General features: G+C 43.9%; 1 protein-coding gene across 3 annotated transcripts in view; it reads left to right on the top strand.

The window, feature by feature from the left end:
* Positions 1-21,525, top strand: part of LOC125464145 (SEC14-like protein 2) — a 69,434-nt gene that overhangs the window by 27,421 nt on the left and 20,488 nt on the right. For all 3 annotated transcript variants that reach the window (XM_059655021.1, XM_059655023.1, XM_059655020.1), the window contains exons 5-9: positions 108-296; positions 7,567-7,662; positions 9,773-9,833; positions 13,564-13,647; positions 18,590-18,696. In XM_059655021.1, the coding sequence (XP_059511004.1) occupies positions 108-296; positions 7,567-7,662; positions 9,773-9,833; positions 13,564-13,647; positions 18,590-18,696 (537 nt within the window). The remainder of the gene's footprint in view (positions 1-107; positions 297-7,566; positions 7,663-9,772; positions 9,834-13,563; positions 13,648-18,589; positions 18,697-21,525) is intronic.

Below are 21,525 nucleotides of genomic sequence, written 5' to 3'. Positions count from 1 at the left end.
TCTGTGGTCTTCAGACAGGTAAAGGAAATTAGAAGCATGCTGGGGAATTAGCTGACATGTTTCAAGGGAATGTTGACTCTGAAACTGAGCCCTGTGTCCTCTGTTAGGTCATTACTCGTTATTTCGCTGGAGGCATGTGCGGCTATGACAAAGCAGGCAGCCCCATTTGGTATGACGTGATCGGCCCTTTGGATCCAAAAGGTTTGATGCATTCGGCATCTAAGCAGGACTTTTTAAAGACAAAAATCCGAGACTGCGAGCTGCTACGAGAAGAATGTTGTAAACAGTCTAAAAAGGTAAGGAGCTAGGAAGATTTTTAAAATGGATGAGCTGTCTTTGAGCCCTAACTCTTCTCGCTTTTTAACTCGGAACATCAAGTTTTCTTCTTGCCAAGCTCTTGGGTTCTGATTAAAAAAAATTGTAAAAACCTATGAATAAGGAGCAGATTTAGCCTTTGAACTTGCTCCACCGTTCGGTAAGGTCATGACAATCTGATTACTCCATCATCCTGCCCTTTCGTTCCCATGTTTATCTAGAATCTATCAATCTGTATCTTTACAATACTCTGCTTCCACTGCCTTTTAAGAAAGAGAATTCCAAAGACAGACAATCCTCTGTCTTTATCTCTATCTTGACCCTTGTCCTTGATTCTCCCACAAGAGTGAACATTCTTTTTATATCAACCCTGTCAAGACCGCTCAGGATTTCATATGCTTCAATCAAGTCACCTCTTAGTCTTTTAAAGGCTATTAAATGTTCAAATGAATAATTCTGCACTTTCTCATACTTGTTGTCTAGTCTCACCTGAAAATAATTCAGACAACTCCAACCAGAATGTTTTGAGTGAATTTCCCCAGGTGTCCCACAATACCAAAGTGATCGAATGAATATGAGCACAAGCCAGTACGAATGCAAAACAGTCGCAACAATAACAATAACCTTTAATACAAAACTTACTATCTCTAATCCTATTCGGCCCCTTAAGGTTACAATATTCCTGAGTCTCTTGGAGATTTTTGCAGGCAGTCTCTCTCTGGCTGTGGCTCTGTGTCTGCAAAGCTGCATTCTTTTTCTGTCCCTTTGGATTCTAAGCTGGTCTCTGCTTCTTGCCATGCTGATCTCCTTAGAAGGCTTCAGACTCTTCCAAGAGAGGTTCCAAACAGACGTCTGCAGGTGAACCCTGTTTTTATACCTTTTAGATGGTTTTCTGGAACTTCCTATAGTTTTGGCCCATTAGGGAGATACGCTTAATAGTTTGAAACAAGAGTCAATCATTTAGATGGTATGCTGCTGTTAGCTTCTTTTTGTAGCAGGACCTGGTGCCTTTCTGTCTGGCCTCTCCTTTATTTAATGGATAAATTTTTGGGGGAATGTCAGTCCAGAATCATTGTTGCCTTTTATATTATTCTAATATCATTAGCACCTGGCTGCTGTGTTTGCAGTGTGTCTGGTGTGTGGGTTTTGTGATTTCAGAATTTTACTTGTTAATTGTACCCAGCATCCCTTGCTGTTTGGCCAAGGTAGCAATCTATCTGTTTTAGCAACCAGGAAGCTGCTACATTCTCCACTTGCCAGATCTTCATCCATTGACCTAATATATCTGTATCCCCTTGTAGCCTTCTTAAATCCTATTCACAACTATCTATTTTGTGTCATTAACATATTTAGCAACCACACCTTCAGTCCCTCCATCTAAGTTATTCATATATATTATAAATAGTGAAGGCCCTAACACAGATGCCTGTGGCGCACCACTCATTACGTTTTACTGAACCATAAAATTGCCCATTTAAAGCTAATTATTGTTCATTTAAAGCTATGCTCTACTTCCTGTTAGTTAGCCAATCTTCTGTCCATGTTTACAATGATTACTCTTGTAATTGTATTGTTATCTGGGTTAAAGTTCAAAATGCATCATTCTTTTTGACGTTTCCTTTTCAATTACTGCAATGAAAAGGATTTCTAGATTAGAAACATCTTGGTACATGAGTATCAGAGATAATGGGATCTGCAGATGCTGGAGATTCCAAGATAATAAAATGTGAGGCTGGATGAACACAGCAGGCCAAGCAGCATCTCAGGAGCACAAAAGCTGACGTTTCGGGCCTAGACCCTTCATCAGAGAGGGGGATGGGGGGAGGGAACTGGAATAAATAGGGAGAGAGGGGGAGGCGGACCGAAGATGGAGAGCAAAGAAGATAGGTGGAGAGGGTGTAGGTGGGGAGGTAGGGAGGGGACCTCCCTACCTCCCCACCTACACCCTCTCCACCTATCTTCTTTGCTCTCCATCTTCGGTCCGCCTCCCCCTCTCTCCCTATTTATTCCAGTTCCCTCCCCCCATCCCCCTCTCTGATGAAGGGTCTAGGCCCGAAACGTCAGCTTTTGTGCTCCTGAGATGCTGCTTGGCCTGCTGTGTTCATCCAGCCTCACATTTTATTATCTTGGTACATGAGTACCTGTTTTTGAAGGTAAGATTCAAGTAAACCTTCCTAGCGTTAATTTCTTTATGAAAGTAGGTTGCAAAGACTTGGCTTGTAGTTCTTTGAGAATAAAAGATCAAGGAGTGATTAATTGAGATGTTAATGATAAAATGTTCTGTTAAAGTAAACAAAAATCAAGGATATTGAGGCTTATGGAACCAAAGTAGGTAAACTTGTTAAGATACAGGTCCACCATGACTGAATTCAGTGGAAGAACAAGACTCAGGAACTTGAATAGATTGAATCGGAGTTTATGATTCTATGAGTGATGGTATGCGACAGTTGTCTGTTCCAACCACAACTGGAATTTGCTTCATGCAAAACTGTGGAAGGAATCTAAATGCATTTTTTGGAAAATAATTGCTCTTTCCCTTAAGGGAAAGACTCAAGCAAATGTGCTGCCGTAGGGCTAACACCTCACAAATAGTTCAGGGTAGAAGTTCCATTTTTTTTGGGTGAGGTGTAGGTGGCAGATTGAAGTGAGCTGCTGGTGCATGTTGCTCCTCAAGATGCACCTTGGCAGTCCCTGCTGAAGCAGTTTGACCAGCTTGTCTCACTAGTAGCCGAACAACTTTAGGGTTGACAGATACATTCCTGTTGAAGTTAGGAGCAAAACCACTTTTAATCAAATGTAACCTGCACAGCAGTCAGGTCAGAAAGATCAGATGCTTTGGTTCAAAGCATAGACATTGCTGGTGGTACGTCAATGATGACTTGTTTAGTCACACACTGCCGTGGTCTCTGCCTGAGAGACTGATAAACAATCTGTTTGTTGACTCCCAAAAATGGCAAGTTATCCTGCCAAAGTGGTAAGTGGAGACAGTTTTCCATTGCTTTCTTTGCATGCCTGTTGTCCGGATTCACCAAACCCCCAACTCAATCTCTCTCACTACTTCATTAACAACATAAAGATTTGACTTCTCAGAACTGAAGCACAAACTTTTCTACCATTAGTTAATTGCAACTTAATTATAGATTGCAGTTTGAAATGCAGTCCTGTAAAGGAATGTGACACGAGTTTTACTGTTAGTTTCATTGTAACTGGGAAAATGAGAGTACTTTATATTTTTCGTCCAATTGCATGCAAGTCTAATGATGCCTGGCGGTGATTTTAATTCAGTGTTTGTTCTGGAGTTCAAACTGGAAAATATTGGTCCTGCATGTTGACACGTAAAATCATAGAACAGTTACAATACAGAGGGATGACATTCAGCTGGCCACGTCTTTGCTGGTTTTTTAACAAGAATGACAAACAGGAGACTGGAGGAACACAGCAAGCCAGGCTGCATCGAGAGGAAAGGAGCAGTTAATGTTTCGTGTTTTACCCTTCTTCAGGATTGGATGTGGGGGTAGGGGAGCTGCAAATAAGGTGGGGGGAGAGAGGGGTGGAGGTGGAACGGTGGTGATAGGTGGACACTGGTAGTAGGTATGACCTGGTTGGTCGATGGGAGTGATGAATCCAGTTGGTGGCTGAAAGGGTTGGTCAAAAGGTGGGTTGGAAGGGAGCAGGTGGGGTTGGAAAGGGAGCCTGTGGATGGGTGGCAATGTTATTTGAAATTGGAGAACTCCGTGTTGAGTCCTCCAGGCTGTAGGGTGCTCAGGCAGAAGATAAGATGTTGTTTTTCAAATTTGCATTCTGAGTTGCTGCAACACTAGAGAACTCTGAGGAAGGACATGTCAGTGGGGAGTGGGACAGGGAGATGTAATGGGCAGTGACCAGGAGGTTAGGCTGGCCATTACGGGCCAGGCAAATACGCTTAGCAAAATGGTCACCTAGTCTACGTTTGGTCTCACTGACCTAGAGAAGACCACATCAGGACCACCAGATTCAATAGACTAGGTTGGAGGAGATGCAGGTGAAGCTCGGCCTCCCTTGGAAGGACTGTTTAGGGTCCTGGATGGAGGTGAGGGAGGTGGCGTGCGGGCAGGTGTTGCATTTTTTATGCCTACAGGGGAAGGTACCGGGCGGGTTGGAGTTGTTGGTGGGGAGTGTGGCACAAACTAAGGAGTGGTGAAGGGAAATGGTCCTTGTGGAGAGCAGAAAGGCATGGGGAGTGGAAGATGTTCAGGGTGATGGGGTCTAATTGGAATTGGCAGAAGTGTTTGAGGATGTTACATTGGATGCAGAAGCTTGTGAGGTGGAAAACCAGGTGGCAACTCTCTGACACGACGTCCTGCCTCCCCATTGACCTTGAACCCATCATGGCCTATCAAGCCACCGTCTCCCACATTGTCCACGAACACGTTGCTTCCAGTGACCTCCCCTCTACTTCCTCCTGCCCTCTATAGTTCCACAGCCCCGTGCTGCCCAGTTCTACTTGCTCCCCAAGATCCACAAGTCCAACTACTCCAGCCAACCCATCATCTCTGCATGCTCCTGCCCCACCAAACCCATCTACTCCTACCTCAACTCCGTTCTCTTTCCCCCTTGGTCCAAACGCTCCCCACCTACATCCGGGACATAAACTACACCCTCCACCTCTTTGGTAACCTCCAGTTCCCTGGCCCCCAGCACATCACCTTTACCACCGACGGCCATACCCCACAAGTGCGGCCTGCAGGCCCTCAGTTTTTCTCCTTTCCCACAGACCTATCCAGTCCACCCCAACTAATACCCTCCACCTTGCCAACCTTTCCTTCAATTCTTCCCACTTTCTCCAGAGCCTGGGGTTGCTGTATGTACTTGCATGGGTTGCCCCAGCTACACCTGCCTGTTTGTCGATTGTGTTATACAGACCCTCTTCAGTATGTACCCCAACTCTTCCTTCGTTACATTGATGGCTGCATCCTGCACCCTGGCTGAACTGGAGCAGTTCATCAACTTCGCTAACACCTTCCACCCCGCCCTCACATTCAGTCGGTCTATCTCAGACACCTCCCTCTCCTTTCTTGACCTCTCCGTTTCCATTTCTGGCGACAGTTTACGGATTGAAGTTTACTATAAATACAGGCTCCCAAAGCTACCTAGACTACACATCCTCCCACCCTGTGTCCTGCAAAAACTCTCTCCCATTTTCCCAATTCCTCCGCCTCCATCACATCTGCTCTGATAAGAAGACATTCCACTTCCAAGCATCCCGATTTCCACCTTTTTCAAACAATGCTCTTCTTCCCCCTCTGTCATCCAGACAGCCCTCCACCACGCCTCCTCCATTCCCTGCTCCACAGCTCTTAACCAACCTCCAAATATAATAAAGATCGGGACCCCTTGTCCTCACTTTCCACCCAACCAGCCTCCGCACCAACGGATCATCCTCAAACACTTCTGCCAACTCCTATTAGACCCCACAACCAGGAACATGCTCCACAAGGACCATCCCCTTCACCACTCCTTAGTTTGCACCACATGCCCCACCAACCACTGCAACCCGCCCAGTACCTTCCCCTACAACCATAAAAGATGCAACACTTGTCCACACGCTACCTCTCTCACCTCCAACCAGGGCCCTAAACCGGTTTTCCAATTGAGACCGAGCTTGACCTGCATCTCCTCCAAACTAGTCTATTGTGTCCAGTCCTCCCGATGTTGTGTTCTCTACGTCAGTGAGAGCAAATGTAGACCAGGTGACTGTTTTGCTGAGCGTCTTAGCCTGTGACCTGTAACGGCCAACTAATGTCCCGGTCACCACCCATTTCAACTCCCCGCCCTGTCACAGTGACTCAGAATGCAAATTTGAAGAACAACCCCTCACCTTTTGCCTGGAGGACTCATCATTGAGTTCTCCAATTTCAAATAACTTTCCCTCCCACCCACTCCCCCAGCTTCCCTTCCAGCTCCACCTGCTCCCTTCCATTCAACCTTCTGACATTCCCTTCCAGCTACCAACTGGATTCATCCGTCCCATTGACCAACCAGGCTGTACTCACTACTAGTGTCCACCGATCACTACCATTCCACCTCCACCTCTCTCCCCCAATCTCTTTATCTGCAACTTCCCCTACAGTTGTGAAGAAGGGTAATACCTGAAACATTGACTGCTCCTTTGCTCCAGATGCTGCCTGGTTTGCTGTGTTTTTCCAGCCTCCTGTTTGTCTACCTTGGATTCCATCATCTGCAGTTATTGTTTGTCCCTTTACAAGAATGACTGCTATTTCCACTCCCCTACCCTTTCTTCAAAGCTCTGCAGTTTTAAAAATTCTCTTCAGCATCTTATCCAATGAGACTAGAATTCCTGGTGTTTAGATTAGTAAGAGGCGATCTCGTTGAATTGCCTATATTATCAGAGAGCTTGAGAGAGTAGATGCTGACAAAGACTCTTCACTTGTTGGAGTGTTTAGAACTGCATGGCTCAGATATTCGTGACTGACATGACAGCAGATTTATTCACTTAGAGGGCAGTGAATCTTTGAAATTCTCTGCCCCCACCCCGGCCAAGTTATGAATGCTCAGTTGTGGTGTTTATTCAAGAAAGTTTGATGGTTTTTGAGCAATTAGGGAAGCAAGCAATATAGTTGTAGAGCGGTCAAGTGGACTTAAGGTTAAAGGTCAACTATGACCTTATTGAATGTTCGGCCATGTTCGTGGGAACTCTGCTCCTACCTCTTAGTTATTTTTCTCTTCAATCACTTTGCACATGGGCAGGTCAGCAGCAACACTGAATACCAATAAAATCTCATGATGAGCCTTGGTGTTTTCTGGTTTCATGGTTATTTCCGCTTTTCCCTAATTTCAGCAAAGCTGGGTTTACACATTATACGGGACACAGTCAGCATTGCAGATACACAGACTGTCAATGTACATTAAAACATGTTACAAGCTGATATTGTGAAAAAAGAAAGGAAAGACAAAAAATAGGAGCAGGAAACAACTCATTGTTTCAAGCATACAGATCTTTTCTAATCTGCACTGGCTTCCTTAGTATCAGTTTAACGTACATCAGATCATGATCTAGATGCGTGAGATATGTCGATAACTCCATGACATTAGAAATTGTCTCTTCATTTAAAGGCTGATGCTAAACTGAAAAATGTAAAAATAAAACAAGTTCTGAACTCAAATTATACATTTAACTTCAGCACCGAAAGAAATTGTAGTCGGGTATAAAATGACTTGATTGACTGTAACTAAATATTTCTCTTTTTACAGCATAATAAACACATTGAGGCAATCACAATGATCTATGATTGTGAGAATCTAGGAATGAAACATTTATGGAAACCTTCAATTGAACTGTATGGAGAGGTAAGGCAGACCAGGTTCAGGATTTACAGAAATCTTTTATAAAAAATGATAATTTCTGCAGAGTGATGACAATGCATTCGTTTAGTATTAGGTTTCAGGTCATTTGTTACTACAAAACTATGATGGACAGAATTTTCCCAGGTCCATGGTGCTGGACTTACAGGAAGGGGATCAGGAAAATAGTGGGAAGCAGATGCACATTCCTGTTGCTGGGGAGATTTCCCAGGGTTGGGAAATGAGTGAAGACTGGTGGCCTCTATCATGGAGGAAGGCAGCACATTAACCAATTTGAGGTCCTAATTAGAGAGGTTTCAGAGAACCCACTGCCACTTTACCCAATAGTGGAGTAGCCCCTTGTGGACGTAACCAGTTTAGTAGAGGAAGCTGCCCTGTGGCAGTCTGTGATGGGAGTGGGGAGCTGGAAGCCATCAGTGTCAAGAGCTCCACTCCTGAGAGAAGGGGCCACGTGCACCGAAGGTTGCTGCTTGTCTGATAAATTCTAATCAATGTGTTTACCCACCAATCCAGTGGGCTGCCCTCTTCTGTATTATTGTTTTTACAGTGCAGCCACTTCCGTCACCCTATGGGGTTGTTGAAGCTCCAGAACTTCCAGGTCTCTGATTGGGCTGTTCGGGAGCCCGGACAACAAGGGAAGAGGTTGCCAATGAGGAGGCTACCCCGGGGGTATAATGCTGATCATTCCAGGCTTCTGGCAAATGCAGGCTGGGGACCTCCATTCGGTCCTGTCGTTTGGATCTCAAACCCCGGGCGAAATCCTGCCCGATATAATTAGGAGTTTTTTGATTAAATGCTGTAATCCAATTGAGGATTCCATAAATCTCTCTATATCAAGATAGGCAGGAATGATTGTTAAAAGGGGAGACAGTGATGTAGTGGTATTGTCATTAGACCAGTAAACTTGATTAGCATCTAGGATCATGGGTTCAGATCACACTGAGACAACTGGTGACACTTGAATTCAATTAGTGAATCTGGAATGTCAGGAACAGTCACCATGACAACTATCATTGAATTTTTTAAAATAAAATCTCACATGGTTTACTAATGTCCTTCCGTTTTAGGGGAGGAAATTTGCCATTCTTACCTGATCTGGCTTGCCTGTGACTTCAGACCCACAAGCTGGATACTGCCCTCTGAAATGGCCCACCAAGCCATTTAGCTTTAGGGCAATTAGGAATGGCAACAAATGATACCTGGACTTCAAGGGTTAAGTTACGAGCAGAGATTACGCAAGTTAGGCCTGTTTCTCTAGAATTAAGAAGGTTAGGAGATGATCTGATCAAAGTCTTCAAGATATTAACAGGAAAAGGCAAAGTAGATAGAGATAAACTATTCCCACCGGTTGGGGATTCTAGAACTAGAGGGTATCATTTGAGTATTAGGGCCAGACTGTTCAGGAAAGATGTTTGAAAACACTTCTATACAGAACAGGGTGTTAGACGTTTGGAACTCACTTCCACAAATGGCAGTGGATGCAGGATCCTTTATTAATTATAAATCTAAAATAGATTTTTTTTAAGTAAAGGTGTCAAGGAATATAGGGTAAAGGAAGGTGTGTGGAGTTAGGCCATAGATCATCCATGATCTCATTGAATGGTGGAACAGGCTTGAGGGGCTGAATGACCTACTCCTGATCCTGTTCCTAAATTCAGGCCTTGCCAGTGATGCCCACATCCAATGAGAATAAAGAGCAAATAATTGTAATCTAATTATGCAGATTTGATAAGGTAATAAATGCTGTTGATCAATAATTATTATCTCGAACTGAGATTACAAACAAATTATTAAGGTTTGATCTTAATATCTCCTGTTTGAATTGGATTCTGTTTTCAGTAAGAAGCTGTGTCATCGATGGCCTTCAGTGTGCAGATCTTAACCAGCGGGCAGCTTTATGTTTCACCTCTCTCCTGTGTTGAAATAAGTGGCTGACCATACAGTTGCTGCTGGCATAATAAAAACAACCGATAATTAATTCCTAGGAAACTAGGCCTAATGTAGAATATGAGGCAATAGTGAACGGGCTGGACTTCTAACCTTTCAAACGTTAACTGAAACTTATCCACCATCTTAAATGTCATTGCTTAACCAGGTGCTTACCATGTTTGAGGATAACTACCCTGAGGGTTTAAAGACATTGTTTGTTATCAAAGGTAGGAATCTTTGGTTAATACCCAATTCTAAATATATGGAGAATGATTAATTGTCTGTAGAACATTTAAAAATATTCTCATTTGTTATCTAGCCAAGGCCAGGAGAGAAATTTGAGTGTTCCATCAAAAATGCATGGTTCTTCATTGAATGTCAGGCAGGCTCCATGGTAGCATCTCTTGTCTCCCCCAGCAACTTACATTTATGTGCTGCTATCTTTAATGTAGTAAGATTTCCCAAGGCTCCAAGAATATAAACCCATAAATTAGGCCTATAGTGTAACAGCGCTGAGAGAATTGTCTAGTGTTGGATATTTAACCAGGCAATCCTATCAGTTTAGATGGATTTTAAAGTCCTTTTGGGAATGGGGTAGGTATTCTCATAGCATCTTATTTCTCAACCATAACAGTTTTTCTAGTCATTTAAGGAGCTGAGCCATGTGCAACTTGCTACAAAACTATAGTAATTGACACTTCTAAAGTATTTTATAGGCTCTGGTTTGTTTTGGAAGATGTGAAAGGCATGATATAAATGTATGTTATGACATGCTTGCTTACATTAGCCTTGGATAAATTATTGCAATTTAATTTGTGTTTTCATGTAAGACTTCTCATTATAGTGATAACAAATCTACAAAGAACATTGCATACCAACAAAGGAAACTGAATTGCACTGTTTATTAAAGCACTCCATCTCCTCCTCGCCACAGTTGAAAACAGAAACTTACCTGGGCCTTATCTGGCCACAAATTCCGCAGTTAATCGTAGAATCCCTACAATGTGGAAACAGTCCAATTGGCCCAATAAGTCCACATTATCCTTCTGAAGAGCATCCCATCCAGACGCATTCCCCTACCCTTTTCCCTGTAACCCTGTATTTCCTGTGGCTAATCCACCCAACTTGCACATCCCTGGACACTACAGGTAATGTAGCATGGCCAGATCAGCTAACCCGCACATCTTTGGACTGTAGGAGGAAACCGGAGCACCCGTCAGAAATCCACGCAGACACAGGGAGAATGTGCAAACTCCACAGAGACCATCGCCCGAGGGTGGAACCAAACCTGGCTCCCTGGCGCTGTGAGACAGCAGTGCTAACCAGTGAGCCACTGTGCTGCCCAAAATCACATGCACACCAGAATGATACTATCAGTCCACAGTAATGCCAATCCCACTGTCCCTCAGTACTGAGATTAAATGTTAAAAGAGAAATTTAGTGGGAAACTCATGCGGTATTCACTATAGTATCAGAGATAATGGGACCTGCAGATGCTGGAGAATTCCAAGATAATAAAATGTGAGGCTGGATGAACACAGCAGGCCAAGCAGCATCTCAGGAGCACAAAAGCTGACGTTTCAGGCCTAGACCCTTCATCAGACAGGGGGATGTGGAGAGGGAACTGGAATAAATAGGGAGAGAGGGGGAGGCGGACCGAAGATGGAGAGTAAAGTAGATAGGTGGAGAGAGTGTAGGTGGGGAGGTAGGGAGGGGATATGTCAGTTCAGGGAAGACGGACAGGTCAAGGAGGTGGGATCAGGTTACTAGGTAGCTGGGGGTGCGGCTTGGGGTGGGACGAAGGGATGGGTGAGAGGAAGAACCGGTTAGGGAGGCAGAGACAGGTTGGACTGGTTTTGGGATGCAGTGGGTGGGGGGGAAGAGTTGGGCTGGTTGTGTGGTGCAGTGGGGGGAGGGGACGAACTAGGCTGGTTTAGGGATGCAGTAGGGGAAGGGGAGATTTGAAACTGGTGAAGTCCACATTGATACCGTTAGGCTGCAGGGTTCCCAGGCGGAATATGAGTTGCTGTTCCTGCAACCTTCGGGTGGCATCATTGTGGCAGTGCAGGAGGCCCATGATGGACATGTCATCTAGAGAATGGGAGGTGGAGTGGAAATGGTTTGCGACTGGGAGGTGCAGTTGTTTGTTGCGAACTGAGCGGAGGTGTTCTGCAAAGCGGTCCCCAAGCCTCCGCTTGGTTTCCCCAATGTAGAGGAAGCCGCACCGGGTACAGTGGATGCAGTATACCACATTGGCAGATGTGCAGGTGAAGATCTGCTTAATGTGGAATGTCATCTTGGGGCCTGGGATAGGGGTGAGGGAGGAGGTGTGGGGACAAGTGTAGCATTTCCTGCGGTTGCAGGGGAAGGTGCCGGGTGTGGTGGGGTTGGAGGGCAGTGTGGAGCGAACAAGGGAGTCACGGAGAGAGTGGTCTCTCCGGAAAGCAGACAGGGGTGGGGATGGAAAAATGTCTTGGGTGGTGGGGTCGGATTGTAAATGGCGGAAGTGTCGGAGGATGATGCGTTGTATCCAGAGGTTGGTAGGGTGGTGTGTGAGAACGAGGGGGATCCTCTTAGGGCGGTTGTGGCGGGGGCGGGGTGTGAGGGATGTGTTGCGGGAAATACGGGTGACGCGGTCAAGGGCGTTCTCGATCACTGTGGGGGGAAAGTTGCGGTCCTTAAAGAACTTGGACATCTGGGATGTGCGGGAGTGGAATGTCTTATCGTGGGAGCAGATGCGGCGGAGAAGGAGGAATTGGGAATAGGGGATGGAATTTTTGCAGGAGGGTGGGTGGGAGGAGGTGTATTCTAGGTAGCTGTGGGAGTCGGTGGGCTTGAAATGGACATCAGTTACAAGCTGGTTGCCTGAGATGGAGACTGAGACCTTCCTGGACCTGTCAGCTTTTGTGCTCCTGAGATGCTGCTTGGCCTGCTGTGTTCATCCAGCCTCACATTTTATTATCTCGGTATTCACTATAGGTTGGCATTTGGTTTATAAATGCCATTGGTGGCTTTTAAGCTGTAACAGGTCACAGCATTTGAAACTGCTTTGTAAAAAGCTTTCAAAAAATCCTACCACAGTCAATCGTAACTTAAACAGTTACCTGCTTATACCTTGAAACCTAGCCCTCATGCCCTAGCTCAATGCATTTTGGATTTTTACCACCAGAGGCGAGTAAACCTTTCCAGTCAACATGTGTGCATGAATTCCCACCCTTCAATTTGACTGAGAAGTTAATTATCTGACAAATATTTTTCAAAAATTAGCATAACAGGCTGGGCATTTGCATCTGTACACAGGACATGAAACAATTAATGCGTATCCAGGACAAGAAAGCCATTGTTGAAATGTCATGTGTGGCTCGAACAGTTTTGGATGGTGCAGGATGTTGCCAAAATCAACTTTAATTCCAGCCCTGCTTAATAGTCACTGGATGGCCTAATTTAAAATTGGAGCTAGTAACTAAGCTCACATGGGAAAAGCCCACTTTGGAAAAGTACAGAGGGCAGTTGATATTAATGGAACCAATAAGAAAACAGCATACAATGACAAGTTGGCGATAAAAATCACTAGGTTGTGGTAAAAACTCAGCTGGTTCAAAAATTTTTTCAGGCAAGAAATCTGGCCGTCCTCGTGCAGTTTGGCTTGTATGTGACTCCAGATCCACAGGTTAACTCTTGATAGCCCTAGGGATAGTCTGACAAGGTGTTAAGTTGTTCTGAGATGCTGGCTTCCTTCCTATTTTCTCAAAGGCAAGTGGAAATTGACAATAATGTGCGAGTTAAAAGTGACACCCAAAACTGTGAATGACAAAGACCAGTGTCTTTGGAAGAGGAGGGCAATAAATTGTTTTACTGGTTTCAACTTCTGCTTCTCATCTGTGTCTATGAGGATGGTAAATGGAATTCTCAATGTACCAGTTCTTTGATAACTGATTTATTTGTCGATTTTTACAGCACCAAAGCTTTTCCCTGTGGCCTACAACCTCATAAAACATTTTCTTAGTGAAGACACAAGGAAGAAAATTCAAGTATTGAAAAGTAAGTTGCTGTTATTTCAGGTCGATGCAGAGCAGACCTTTCTGTTCTATGCTGAATTTAAAAAAAGACCAGCTGACTGCAGAAAGTGGTACTGTTCCTGTCAGATTAAAAGCTGTGGGGGATGGGGAGAGGGAACTGGAATAAATAGGGAGAGAGGGGGAGGCGGACCGAAGATAGATAGAAAAGAAGATAGGTGGAGGGAGTGTAGGTGGGGAGGTAGGGAGGGGATAGGTCAGTCCAGGGAAGACGGACAGGTCAAGGAGGTGGGATGAGATTAGTAGGTAGCTGGGGGTGCGGCTTGGGGTGGGAGGAAGGGATGGGTGAGGGGAAGAACTGGTTAGGGAGGCAGAGACAGGTTGGACTGGTTTTGGGATGCAGTGGGTGGGGGGGAAGAGCTGGGCTGGTTGTGTGGTGCAGTGGGGGGAGGGGACGAACTAGGCTGGTTTAGGGATGCAGTAGGGGAAGGGGAGATTTCCACTCCCCCTCCCATTCTCTAGATGACATGTCCATCATGGGCCTCCTGCACTGCCACAATGATGCCACCCGAAGGTTGCAGGAACAGCAACTCATATTCCGCCTGGGAACCCTGCAGCCATATGGTATCAATGTGGACTTCACCAGTTTCAAAATCTCCGCTTCCCCTACTGCATCCCTAAACCAGCCCAGTTCGTCCCCTCCCCCCACTGCACCACACAACCAGCCCAGCTCTTCCCCCCCACCCACTGCATCCCAAAACCAGTCCAACCTGTCTCTGCCTCCCTAACCGGTTCTTCCTCTCACCCATCCCTTCGTCCCACCCCAAGCCGCACCCCCAGCTACCTACTAACCTGATCCCACCTCCTTGACCTGTCCGTCTTCCCTGAACTGACCTATCCCCTCCCTATCTCCCCACCTACACTCTCTCCACCTATCTTCTTTTCTATCTATCTTCGGTCCGCCTCCCCCTCTCTCCCTATTTATTCCAGTTCCCTCTTCCCATGCCCCTCTCTGATGAAGGGTCTAGGCCTGAAACGTCAGCTTTTGTGCTCCTGAGATGCTGCTTGGCCTGCTGTGTTCATCCAGCCTCACATTTTATTATCTTGGAATTCTCCAGCATCTGCAGTTCCCATTATCTCTGATTAACAGCTGTGTTTTTATTGTGAAATGCTCAATGAGAATGACCTTAAGGTTTTTTTTGTGTTTGCGTAATTTTGTTTACATGAGAGTTTTAAGCTGAAGTTCCTATTTTAGCTTTATTATACAGTGTTTTTTCAATTAATTCATGAAGCATGGGTTTAGCTGACAAGAGTCATTATTTATCATCCGTTCCTAACTGTCTTCAATAAGGTGTTGGAGAGCCACTTTCTTGAATTACTGCAGTTGAGGAAGTGTAGACACATTCATAAAGCTGTTCAGGAGTTAACTCTAGGGATTTGATCAGATAGGAGGGGTGTTGTGAAACTTGAAAGGGTTCAGAAAAGATTTACAAGGGTGTTGCCAGGATTGGGAGATTTTGAGCTTTAGGGAGAGGCTGAATAGTCCTGAGCCACTTTGCCTGAAATGTTGGAGGCTGAGGGATGACCTTATGGGAGGTTTATGAAATCATGAGGGGCATGAAAAGGGTAGATAGGCAAGGTTTTTTGCTTTGCGTTGAGGAGTCCAAAACTAGAGGGCAAAAGTTTAAGATGAGAGGGGAAAGATTTAAAAGGGACCTAAGGGGCAACTTTTTCATGCAAAGGGTGGCGCGCATATGGAGCAAGCTGCCAGAGGAAGTGGTGGAGGCTGGTACAATTAGAAAATTTTAAAAACCTCTGGATAGATGTATGATTAGGAAGGGTTTAGAGGGATATGGGCCAAATACTGGCAAATGGGGCTAGATTTATTCAGGATATCTGGTTAGCATGGACGAGTTGGACCAGAGGGTCTGTTTCCCTGGTATACATCTCTGTGACTCTGGTTCTGTGGGTGGCAATGTACTTTGAACTGTGATTTGAAATGAACTTTCAAGTGGTGGCGTTTCCATGCATCTGCTGCCCTACCCTTCTAAAGTGGTGGAGGCTGTGGGTTTGGAAGGTGGTGTTACAGGAGGGTTGATTGAGTTGTTGCAGTGCATTTGTAGATTATACGTAGACAGTGCTGCCACCGTCTACCTGTGATGAAGGGAGTGAATATCAGATGTGATGGATGGGCCAGTGGTCAAGCAGGCTGCTTTGTTCTGGATGATGTTGAACTTCTTGCGTGTTGTTGGTGCTGCATTCATCCAGGTAAGTGGGGAATATTCCATCCCACTTCTGTCTTATGCCTCATAGATTGTGCACAAGCTTTGGAGAGTCAGGAGGTGATTCACATATTGCAGAATTCCTAGCTTTGCTTTGCTAGCCATAGGATTTAAGTGGCTAGTCCAGTTAACTTTCAGATCTGTAAGGGTTCTCAGCATTTTGAATGTGGGAGATTTGACGAGAGCAATATCACTGAACCTAAAATGAAGATGATTAATTTCTTTCACATTGAAGACCATTGCCTGACTTTCCACATCAAGCAGATGTTCACCTGCACATCTGCTAACGTGGTGTACTGCATCCGCTGTTCCCGTTGTGGTCTCCTGTACATCAGGGAAACCAAGTGGAGGCTTGGGGACCGCTTTGTAGAACAACACCTATGGTCGGTTCGCACTAAACAACTGCATCTTCCAGTTGCGAACCATTTCAATTCTCACTCTCACTCCTCAGATGACATGTCCATCCTGAGCCTCCTGCAGTCCACAACGAACAGCAACTCCTATTCCGCTTGGGAACCTTGCAGCCCAATGGTATCAATGTGGACTTAACAAGCTTCAAAATCTCCCCTCCCCCTATTGCATCCCAAAACCAGCCCAGATCACCCGCCTCCCTAGCCTGTCCTTCTTTCCACCTATCCCCTCCTCCCACCTCAAGCCCCAACCCCATCTCCTACCTACTAACCTTATCCTGCCCCCTTGACCTGTCCATCCTCCCTGGACTGACCTGTCCCCTCCCTACCTCCCCACCTACACTCACCTTTACTGGCTCCATTCCCGCCTCTTTGACCAGTCTGTCTCCTCTCCACCTATCTTCTCCTCTATCCATCTTCTATCCACCTCCCCCTCTCTCCCTTTTTATCTCAGAACACCCTTCCCCTCCCCCGTTTCTGAAGAAGGGTCCAGGTCTGAAACATCAGCCTTCCTACTCCTCTGATGCTGCTTGGCCTGCTGTGTTCGTCCAGCTCTACACCTAAACTCTGGGCCAATCAGCATGACATCTTTCACAGAGAACATGTTAGAATTAATTAATAATGAGATAATGACATCACAATTAGGAAAAAAATCAAGGTGATTAGAAAAGTTTTGTCAAAAGAATATCATGCTTATCCAATTTATTAAAAATTCTCTGAAGGAGTAATATGTGATGCGGATAAAGAACAGCTTGTAGATATATTTTCCTTGGAATTCCAGAAGGCATTTGATAAGGTACTCCATCAAATGTTTTTACAAAAAAGAAAAGCTCATAGAATGGGGTAACATCTTACTGTGATTCAGGGAGTGGCTTGCAAAAAATATTTATACATAAATGGGTCTTTGATTGGCAGGATGTATGAGAATAATCCCATAGCGCTGGGGCCTGAGCATTTATAATTAACATCAATGATTTAGCTGGTAGCTAAATTTACAGATGATACCAAGATAGGCCAGAGGGTATGTTTTGAAGAATATCTGTGAAAGTTGCAGACAGATACAGATAGGTTGAGTGAATGGGGAGAAATCTGGCAGACAGAGTATAATGTGGGAAAATGTGAAGACATTCACTTCGGCAGGAAAAATAAAAAAAAGCAAACTATCTCTCTAAATGGAGAACAACTGCAGAATTTCAACATGCATAGTGATTAAGGTATTCTGTTGCCTCAGAAGGCAGTGGGGATGAGGTCATTGAATATTGTCGTTTGTTTGACAGGGGAATGAAGGATCATTGGGTGTGGGTGGTACTATGAAATTTGAAATGCAAACCAGTCAGCATTATTGAATGGCAGAGCAAATTTGAGAGATTGATTAGTCTACCTGTGCTCCTATATTGTATGCCTGTATGAGTCTCTCAGAATACACTGAGACAGAGTACACACATGACCCTGTTATTCCCCAAAATTATTGTGCAATGCAGGTGTTCTGGATCATGTGACTTCAACATTGTTGGGATGGATTGTACAAGAACAGCTGAATGTTATTAACCCTTGATAGGCATAAGCTTTCTTCTGTTGGGGCCAGTATTTGTTTGAGGCTGTATCCAGGTGGGTAATAGGCAACACACCCAGATATTTCACCATGAGAGCCCCAGTCTAGGTTAAAATGATCTAGACTTGATACGGCTGTAAAATGAGATTCTAGAAGTCGTCATTTTGTAGTGTTGTTTGTGATGTGAATTTGGTTTAGGATCAAACCTACTTTTATAACATGCTCATGAGCCATTGAAGTCCCCAGGTAATTTATAATTCTACATAACTTGCATTTAATTATTTATAAGAACCTGTTCAGACATGCTATTAACATACCTCTGGGATAGGTGGTACTTAAACCCAGAATGTTGGGCTCAGAGATAGGGCCTTCTATCACTGCACCAATAAGATCCTCACAATCTATATTGATGCTTAGAAAGCAGGAGCCTTCATCTCCCTGCTTTTGGAATATTTAAATGTTTAATTGAGAAGTGAGCTGTTTCCATGACAGTATCTATACATGTGCACTAGCCATCTCCTGGACAAATTGGAAGCATAAAGTAAAGTGAACCAACATCAGTGGCCAGAACCTGATCTTGAGCTCTGGTTTCTGATCACTGGTAGCTTTGTGAATATGCTGTTAGAGACTCATTATTTTTGTAAGAAAAGCCGAATTCTGTCTGCACAGACCTGTTGCAAGTACTTTTTGTCTGGCTTTTGCTTATTATCTTGTTATTTGCAGGTAATTGGAAAGAAGTGCTATTGCAATATATTGATGCAGAACAACTCCCTGTTTATTACGGTGGAACTCTCACAGATCCAGATGGGGACCCAAAATGCCCGAGCAAGGTAAATATCACTGTGCGTGTTGCAATTCTTGTGGACTCTGGAAAATGAAATGATTGTGAGAGGTGTTACCATCACTATATCTGTCTGAAACCTAGCATAATGACAAATTTGCCCTCAATAAAATTCATGGCCCATTGGCACTAATGACATGTATGAATAATTTGCATTTTAATTTCAGACTGTATCTAGCATTTCCAAAGAAGTTGTCAAACCTGGGCATTTCCTACCTTGTTCAAATAATCAGCTTTCCTTACCCTATTCCTATTATTGGAGTACATATTATCTCAGTTCCAAAACAGAATGTAGTGAAGATGTTTAACTTTCTAGTACAGGTTTGCTGTGGGCTTCCCCAGTGTTTTTCACTAAGAAGTGACCAGTATTGTAGCGAATGTAGATGCTGTCTGTCAGGATGGGGGAAGTTGAGGGATGAGGCTGACAGGGAATCATGAAAATTATAGAAATGCCAAACACACTGATATATGGAGTAGATTCACATCAATTAACTGTCTTTCCCTTGAGTGCAGTATTCATAAAGACTTCAGTATGAGCAAGATGATCAGAAAACTGCAGCCAGATCTCTTAACCAGGGAGAAACAAAATGGGAAGAGCCTAAAAGCAGAAAACAGTATATTAGTTCAAACAAAATAAAGAAATAAAAGTCTTTTTTAGCTGTCTCTCACTTTTCTGCAAGCACTTAAAAGTTCTTGACAGTTGTGACTCCAGATCAAATTAAAATTGAAGACAGCCTTTACTATTTGAAAAAAGAGTGATTAGTTATTAGAGCTATTGATTCTTTCTGATATCAGTAAATAATGTTGACTACAGGTGTAGGGAGTCACAGAACATACAGCATGGAAGGACCATTAAGCCCATCAGGCCTGTGCAGTTTTTTTGTGTTCTTTCCCCCTTATGTTTAAAACGGAAGCCGAACATGAGTGTCTACTGACAAATGTGCAGTGAGAACTTCTTGAAGAGCCAACAGGCACCGTCTTAAAAATAATTAATTATTAATTGCTCCTCGGTATTTTTAGGGAGTAATTCTGAGCGTAATGCTGCACTAAGATTAGCAAATACAGCAATTTTAGCCTATACGGTTGCAAAGTTCACTTTTGAAGTCAAATATTTGTTGTTAGAAAACTTCTTCGTTCATGGGAAGTGGGTGTCAGTGGCTGGGCTGCCATTTATTGCTCTATTTGTCCAAAACTGAGTGGTTTGCTATGCTATTTCCGAGTGCAGTTAAGAGTCAACCATGTTGCTGTGGGTCTGGAATCACAAGTAGGTCAAAGAGTTAAGATGCACTTCCCCAAAGGGCATTAGTGAACTAGGTGATTTTTACAATAGTTGACAATGTTTTCATTATCATAATTAGACTTTTAATTCTAATTTTTAAAAAACTTTAACTCAAATTCCACCATCTGCCATGATGACATTCGGACTAGTCCCAGGAACATTACCTGGGTCACCAGTCCATTAATAATACCATTAGGGCTATCATCTTCCCCTAAACACCTTCTGCTCCTACATTCTGCCTTCTGTAAACTTGAGGTCATCCAAAATCTTCTGCCAATGACTTAACTCACAGTAAGTACTAATCTCCTCTTGCCCCCGTGTTCAGTAATCTAAATTGGCATCCAAACAAGGAACGCTTTGATTTTTTAAATTCTCATCTGTGTTTTTCTAATCCATCCAGGATTTTGGTCTCCTTATAAACTTTCCTAACCCCACAACCCTCCAAGATCTCCCCTCTCCCCTATTGTGGCCTCATATATTCCCAATTCTACTTGCTATACTAATGCTCTTTAGAGAAAGCAATCTGCCATTCTTACCTGGTCTGATTTGCAGACCCAATGGAATTGACTGTAAACTGCCCTTTGCGCCCAGTCAGCCATTCAACTACACCAAACTGCTGCAGAGAAGTTGGGCAGTTAAGGATGGGCAACAAATGTTGGCCTCGCTGGTGACTTCCACACCCCATCAGATTATTATTTAATAAAAAAGGAGGCTGTGCCTTTAGTTGCCAGGGCCTCAAGATCTGTTATCTCCTCCCTTTCTATGTTACTTCTGTCTATTAAGGCACATTTAAAATAAAATCACCTTGCTCAGACATGTTATTACACATCTCCAGAACAGGTGGGACTTGGACCCAGGCTTCATAGCTCCAAGGCAGGGACACTGCAAGTGTACCACAGGAACCCATCAAAGCACTCCTTAAAACATACCCATTTGATCAGGTTTTTTCTTTCCTGACCTAAACATTCCGTATGTACCTGAATGTCATACATTGTCTTATAATGCTCCTGTGACATGCCTGGGACATTTTGTTACATTAAGAACACTATTTAAATATAAGTTGTTGATTATTAATTTGTTATTGGATTTGGACAACTTACTGAGGAACTGCCCTTATTTGGCCTGTTAAAAAGAACCTTTACTCAGTTCTCTTAATTGAGCTGGAACACAAGAATGGAGGCTGCAGTTGTAAAGCTGTTGACATTTTTCATCTATACAACTCTGAAACTGTCGGCAGATCATGGCACCAGCACAAATGCCATTAAATATCAGCATGTAGAAGCTGTTGTGTAATTTCTTACCACACTGAAGTCACTGCAAATGCCAATCTTCTGGAAATCACTGAAATTATGAGAACATCCCCTTTTACATTGTCATATCACTATTAAGAATCTATTATAAAGTTACACCTTCTTAATTAAAATATTTTAAAGTAGCGCTAAGACATAACTACTACTGGCCCTTGAAAATTAATTTTGTGTCCGAGTGCCCACCTTTTCCATTATAAGAATTTCAATATTTTTAATATAAATTATATTT

The sequence above is a fragment of the Stegostoma tigrinum genome, chromosome 26 (genome assembly GCF_030684315.1).
Source record: "Stegostoma tigrinum isolate sSteTig4 chromosome 26, sSteTig4.hap1, whole genome shotgun sequence".
In the NCBI taxonomy this organism is placed as follows: domain Eukaryota; kingdom Metazoa; phylum Chordata; class Chondrichthyes; order Orectolobiformes; family Stegostomatidae; genus Stegostoma; species Stegostoma tigrinum.
The sequence above is the reverse complement of the archived record's forward strand: the minus strand, read 5'-3'. Positions and strand labels throughout refer to the sequence as shown.